The 6,616-nt window shown below is 45.3% G+C and overlaps 1 protein-coding gene across 2 annotated transcripts in view; it reads right to left on the bottom strand.

Annotated features, from left to right (window-relative positions):
- Positions 1 to 612: 612 nt before the first annotated feature.
- Positions 613 to 6,616, bottom strand: part of TTC3 (tetratricopeptide repeat domain 3) — an 82,921-nt gene continuing 76,917 nt past the window's right edge. For both annotated transcript variants that reach the window (XM_075263519.1, XM_075263520.1), the window contains 5 exons: positions 5,934 to 6,277; positions 5,629 to 5,773; positions 4,482 to 4,607; positions 3,980 to 4,072; positions 613 to 3,499 (listed from right to left, as the gene is read on the bottom strand). In XM_075263519.1, the coding sequence (XP_075119620.1) occupies positions 3,392 to 3,499; positions 3,980 to 4,072; positions 4,482 to 4,607; positions 5,629 to 5,773; positions 5,934 to 6,277 (816 nt within the window). In that variant the 3' untranslated portion in view covers positions 613 to 3,391. The remainder of the gene's footprint in view (positions 3,500 to 3,979; positions 4,073 to 4,481; positions 4,608 to 5,628; positions 5,774 to 5,933; positions 6,278 to 6,616) is intronic.

The following is a 6,616-nucleotide window of genomic DNA, read 5'->3' as shown; positions in this document are numbered from 1 at the left end:
AACAGCACGCTCCATAGAAATGAATGGATGCACCTGATACTTACGCTTTGACGTCGGCCGGCCGCTTAACCCCCCGCGTGCCGGCTACGTCCATTCATTTCTATGCGAGCATTCTGTTCGGATCGGCTGATCCCAACAGTACTCGCTCATCTCTAAAAACTACCCATAAGTTACGGCGCAGGTCCTATACACGTCCATATTGGTGGCAGAGATACAAGTGTAGGGGATTGTACAAGTCTGATCCCAGGTCTGTGATGGTGGATGACCTGATGCAATGCAGATATGTTTCTGCAGTCAGTAATAACCCCCCACCCCTACATATAAGGTTACACAAGAGATTTCGGTGTGGTAGACTCCATTTATTCCTCACACTACATACATCAGTATGTCTTTTGTAGAATGGGAGGAAATCCACGCAAACATGAGAACATACAAACTCCTTGCAGAGGTTGTTCCTGGCGGGATTCAAACCCAGGACTCCAGCGCTGCAAGGCTGCAGTGCTAACCACTATGCCACCATGTTGCCCCCTATTCCTCACACTTCTTATCCTGGCCAAGCCATTAAAAATAAAAGAAACAAAATTTAAAGGAAACAATTTATTTTACTGCTAAATAATTTTTTTTTTATACAATAAAAAGTGAAAACATAGAAACCCCCAAATTGTGGGAAAATCCTTAACACTGTCCGGCATAACAGCAGCTACAGTGCAACAGCCATAATCTTAAGAGTGAGTTCACACACCGCAGTAGTGAGCTGTATGGCATACAATGCAGATTTTGGATGAACAATTTTTTTCACCATCTGTTATCCTAGTCTAAGGTCCCACGACCCAGCGAGCTTCTAACCGAATGTATTTGGATAACACTCAAGTACGTTCTATCGCACAGTCACGTTTTCGGGGGCTTCTGATGATACGGAGGATTCCTATCCTGCACGGTGTCATTGGAAGCCCCCAAAAATGTGAATGTATGACAGAATATACTTGGATGTGTGAGTGTTATGTGAATGCCTTCTGGTGCACACTGGGTGACGTACATGGGGTCTGAAACTACTGCAAGGTTAAGTGAGGAGCTGAATGGGGGGGGGGGGGGGGGATCTCCAAATCCCCAGCACTGGCCAGGCTGCACCTCATTTATGAGAATGTAATATCTACACCACTGAGCGGGTGTAAATAATAAATGTAGTGCAGCCCCCACAGCACCATCTATGAAAGTGGGGGTTAACAGTACAAAATGTCACTATTTGTGCAAAAATTGGTCTTTTTATGCCTTGTATTAAAGAAAACAGACTCAGGGCAGGTTCACATCTGCGCCCCGGTCTCAGTTTTGCAGGTTGCCATTTCCTGCTGAGAAACTGGACAGCAGACGGAAACCTGCACACAGTTTTCAAACCCATTCATTTGAATGGGTTTGGAAAGGGTCCGGCCGTGATCATTTTGTGCCTTTCCGCAGCGAAACCGGTTTTTTTTTTTTTTTTTTGTGTCCGGTTAAAAAAAAAAAAAAAGTTTCGCCGCGGAGAGCACAAAACGCTCACGGCCGGACACTGTCTACCAGGTTTCCGTCTTCTGTTGGCAAAAGACGGAAAGCTGAGAACGGCGATCGGGGGCTGGTGTGAACCCGCTCTTACAAAATCACATGTCTAGCTTATTTGTATGACCCCCGACCCCAGAACCGATCACTACAGAGCCTATTGAAGTACATTATGACTGTGCCCAAAATTATTTATACCAACAGTTTCATATAAAATAAAAAACCATATAGGTGACAGCAGATGCAGTCATGAAGAGGTTAAATATTGCTGAAGAATAAGTGAGTCCCTATAGCCATCAGTGTCCCCATATTAGCCAGTTATATAAACCCATATACAATGAGAAAGCCAAGGAAAGTTTCAATGGTGCCCCCTACTGGCCGTCACACAATTTTCCCAGAAAAAGGCAGAATAGAGGGGATTTTGTGTACTTTTTAGGAACCTTCTTTCATGCAGACACAGAATCCTCCAGTCTCCATAGACTTCACAGTTTATCTACTCCCCCTCTATACATGACCTCTGCCCGGGTCATAGAGCGTGCCCAGAAGACTCCCATCCACGGTGTCCATGACCCTTCTATTACTCTGTAAGGTCTCATTTTGTCTGGACCTTAACCCTTCCATTTGTAAAGTGCTGCGGAATAGGTTGGCGCTATAGTAATGTATTAGGATATAGAAAATAGGTTTTCACAGTATTACGCTTAATTCTATGTTAGAATTAAAAATTTTCGGATTTTTTTTTATTATTAAATATAATTCTTCATTTGGAAAATTCCCTTTACTTCAACTGAAAAAAAATTAAAAAATTTAATTCCCTTTAAATTTGCAGTCCCTGCCCCGTTAAGGCTGCGCCCACCCTTATCCACGGCGCAAAATATGAGTAAATTGATAAGGGAGCCCATATTGGCACAGAAAATATTATACAAGGCACCACACGAAAAAGATGGAAGGAAAGAAGCCAAAAACCAAAAGCGCAACCTAAAGGCTGAAATCACAAGGTTTTGGAGCCAAAAGGTATCGGGCTTTAGATTTTTTTTCCCCTTCTTTTTGGATCCTGATTTGGCACAAAACCCATGTGAGTACAGCCATGACGAATAGATAAGGCCTTATTCACACATCCGTGTCGCAGTCGGCGACTTTTGTGGATTGGTTTTTTCGTGTTGTGGCAGTGATTCACCCAAATGGCCAACAAATTTTAGGAAAAGGAAAAAAAACAAAAAAAAACAAAACAACAAAACTTTGTATGGAGTTTGAGCCATGAAAAGCAGACAGAACATGGATGACACCCGTAGGCGGTCTGATTTTAGCTACAGACGAACGAGTACCAGTCGAAACAGCAGTTTCGAATGGCACACACCCATAGCAATAAATGGAGCCGGCCGGCACGCAGATGGGGCAAGCGTCCCGCCGCTTAACCCCCTGTGTGCCGGCTGCGTCCATTCATTCCTATGGGTGCGTGCTATTCGAAACTGCCGTTTCGATTGGTACTCGCTCGTCTCTATTTTTAGCCCATGGGCACAGATATTAACAGGTGTCCATGATCCATACAATGGACAGGTGAACATTTACATTGAAATGAATGTGTCCATAAAACACACAGAAAGTGGAAGTGTGAATAAGGCCTAATTCTTGCACAAAGCGCTGTATACCGATCTAGCGTGTTATACTGCAACCAGTCTATAGAGGGCATTTCTAGTTTTTGGATAAAAGCAGCCCATTCATTTCTATGGGGAGCGCACGTATGCCGGCTCCCATAGAAAGCAATGGGATCTGTTTGAAATGCCGCTGATTCGGAACGTTTACACGTTCAGAATCAGCCAGCGTATCCTCTGTGTGAAGGGGGACCTAATGTTGCATCGGGTGTCTATGCAGTTCTCATCCTTCCCGAGAGGACGGGGAAATCTTCCGGCAGGAGAGCGTGCTCACGGCAGGTCGGACAAGTGCTCTGTGTGTGCAGCCAGGTCTTTATACACTGCAGAAATAAAAAGATGCAACGTCAGTGCGGAGGAACCTGAACAAGTGACCAGTGCACAGACTGGAGGGAGAAAAATAACACAACAGGGTTTCCTTAGCCCAGAACCAGCCCCAACGTTATCCGTAAGTAGCCAAACATCTATAACAAACATCCCAATATAGAGAGGTGGAAAAAAGAAGAATCCGATTACAGAGAGAAAGGATTCGGCTGTAGAGACGTACACCGCCTACATCGCAGAGCAGCTCGGACCATATATACACTAAGGAATGAAGGCTCCAGTAGTGACTGTACATGCAATGCAAATCTACATGACTGGTTTCCCTATGGGAGGGAACAATGAGAAACAGGGACAGATCTCAATAAAGAAGCGAAAGAGACAGAACTGCAGGATTTCATACAAAGGAGCCAAAATGACAGGTCAGGATTAGTGACCATCCCCTATAACAAAACTTCTCTGTAGATCCATCCAATACTCACATGCTTGTGGAAGTAATGGCCGCAGTCCAGCTTATGTACCGGGGACTGTTTCAACTCATCATGGCAGATTATACAGGGATCGTCACCAAACGACTGCAAAAAAAAAGACAAAGATGTGATTAGTATCTAAATCCAGATGGCTCTCCTGGAAAATTCACTAATTTCCCTATAAACTTGTATACAAGGATCAGAGCATATAGGTCTGCCACCATAGGTGCGGATGCAAATGAGTATGTTAAAGGGAAGAAAGTTTAAGATGAAATGAGAAGTCACCTGAATATTTCCCAGTTCTCCTATTATCCCCTCCCCCTACCAAAATGAATATAAGTCGTTTCCCTTAGCTATCAGGAGCAGTGAACTCAGTTATGAGCCCAATGTATTCATGAGGGAAGGGTTACACCCCAGCTGCCCCCGCTCAGGCTGCGGTAGTCACTGACGAGAGGCATCTAATATGGAAATCTATATCTAATAATAATAATATCGCATAATAATAATATCGCACCTCTAAGTCATCAGAATTCTGCCATCTATTCTTGGCTCCTCCAGTGACCACTCTCCATGGCTGCTTTGGTCTAAGTGGAGACGGCTGGGCAATGCCGGACCCCAGACTAGACCGTCCACTTGTTACCTGTAGAAAGTTGAAAGAAAAGTGGAAAGGTTAAAGCGGAACCAAACGTCCTAGTAACCAGTGTCATTAAGAACATGTGTAATTCACTTCATTAATGGATTCCGTCTCCTTTCTGTCCCAATCCTCTATTAGCATTAGGGTATGTTCACACGGCAGAAACTGGATTCTGCGCGTGAACATGCCGCAACGGAATGCCAATGAGGCGCACCGCCATCCTGCTCCGGATGAGGCCCGAATGAATAGGCCTAATTGGGAAGGAGGACGATGCAGATGAGTCAACCACAGGAAGAAGGGGCATGTTGCTTCTTTTTTCTGCTACTAGCTAGCGGAAAAAAAGAAGCGAGCGGCTCCCATTGAAGTCAAGGGGAGCAGTTTTTAGCAGCGGATTATGAGGCGGATTCTACGTCAAAAAGCTCTGTGTGAACATACTTAATGCTTCTGGGGGAGTGCGGGTGTAAGACAGACTGGTGAGAGGTTTATGCCCTGTGACGCTAGGTTCACACTAGCGTTCGATCTCCGTTCTGTGGTTTCCGTCTTCTGCATGCAGAAGACGGAAACCTGTCAGAGCGGGTCCGGCCGTGAGCGAGTTTTATGCTCTCCGCCGCGAAACCGGATTTTTTAAATCGGACACAGAGTACTGCATGTCCGACTGTCCGATTTTAAAAAAAAAAAAACGGTTTCGCGGTGGAGAACATAAAACGCTCACCGCCGCACATCTTTCAAACCCATTCATATGAATGGGTATGAAAGAGTCCTGCAGGTTTCCGTCTCCTGCCTCTGTTTTGTGCAGGAAACGGAAACCTGCAGAACAGAGACCGGGTGCAGATGTGAACGAGCCCTGATCAGTATAATACAGTAGACACCCGGGGGCTATGACAGCCACTCCGCTCCTGTGCGCCCACCATATGTAAGTACTCGACCCCTGCTGTACTATTACCTCGGAAACAAATGCTAAAAGAAAATCTCTAGCCGTTATAAAGTTGGGGTACACTCCGCCTCAGCTGGTCCGGACTCCTCTTACCTGGGAGGCTGCAGATGGAGGACTATTGGCCTGGAAGTCCAGGATATGTTCTGTTACCCGACAAATAATCTCCTCATGTGACAGGCCGGCCAGGGTCCCGTTATTCCGAATGCGGAAATTCTTGATGAAGTTGGCGAGTTCAGCGCTGCACAGACAAAAGACATTCTTGTTCATTAACCATTTCACCACCTTCTACCAATGCTCACGTTACAACTTGTGTGGTCGTTCCATACAATTGTAAACTCCTAATAACGACAATGCATTATGGGAGGTGCAGACGAGGCATTAGAAAGACAAGCTGGTACCTTTTATAGTGTGGGAATATGTCGTGGAGCTCCTTGATGATCTTCTCAAACAATGTTGGTTTTGCTAGTGGGGAGGGCTTGGTTTCTTGCTGTGAAAATCCCCATCGGACCGGACCCACTGCCCCGTGAACCTTCCCCAGGGGAGGTGCCAGGGTCTTGGGTTTAGGATTATTAGATGCAGGAGGGGTCTCGATTTTTTCGGCACCCTTTTGTTGGCCTTTTTTATTGGCAGCGGCTTTCTTAGCTGGAGATTTTAGAGGAACCGGATTTGAGGGTTTGACAGGTGATGGGATGGGGCTAGTTGTTACAGGAATGGAACTAGCGGAAGAAGAAACTGGCGACACCTGAAATGAGGAAAACACATTGTGAGAAACGTGACAGTATAGAAATATAATCTAAAAATGAGAAAAATATATTAAATATTATATATAATAGTGAAATTGCCCCTAAGTAACACAGGCCATCAGATCTATGGGGTCTAACACTGGGACCGAGCTGAGAACAGGCCACATGACCAATAAACTTGACGTTCATTGGTCACAAAGCAGCACAGCCGATGTACAGCAGTCCTGGGTGTTGGACCCTCAGGGGTCATCAATTGATAAGCCTAGAAAACCCCTTTAAGTGAAAGAGACTGAGCAATGCCAGACACAGCAGCAGCAACAACATGTACAGGGAAGCCG

The sequence above is a fragment of the Leptodactylus fuscus genome, chromosome 2 (assembly GCF_031893055.1).
Source record: "Leptodactylus fuscus isolate aLepFus1 chromosome 2, aLepFus1.hap2, whole genome shotgun sequence".
Lineage (NCBI taxonomy): Eukaryota > Metazoa > Chordata > Amphibia > Anura > Leptodactylidae > Leptodactylus > Leptodactylus fuscus.
Note: the sequence above shows the minus strand (reverse complement) of the source record. Positions and strands in the feature narration are given on the sequence as shown.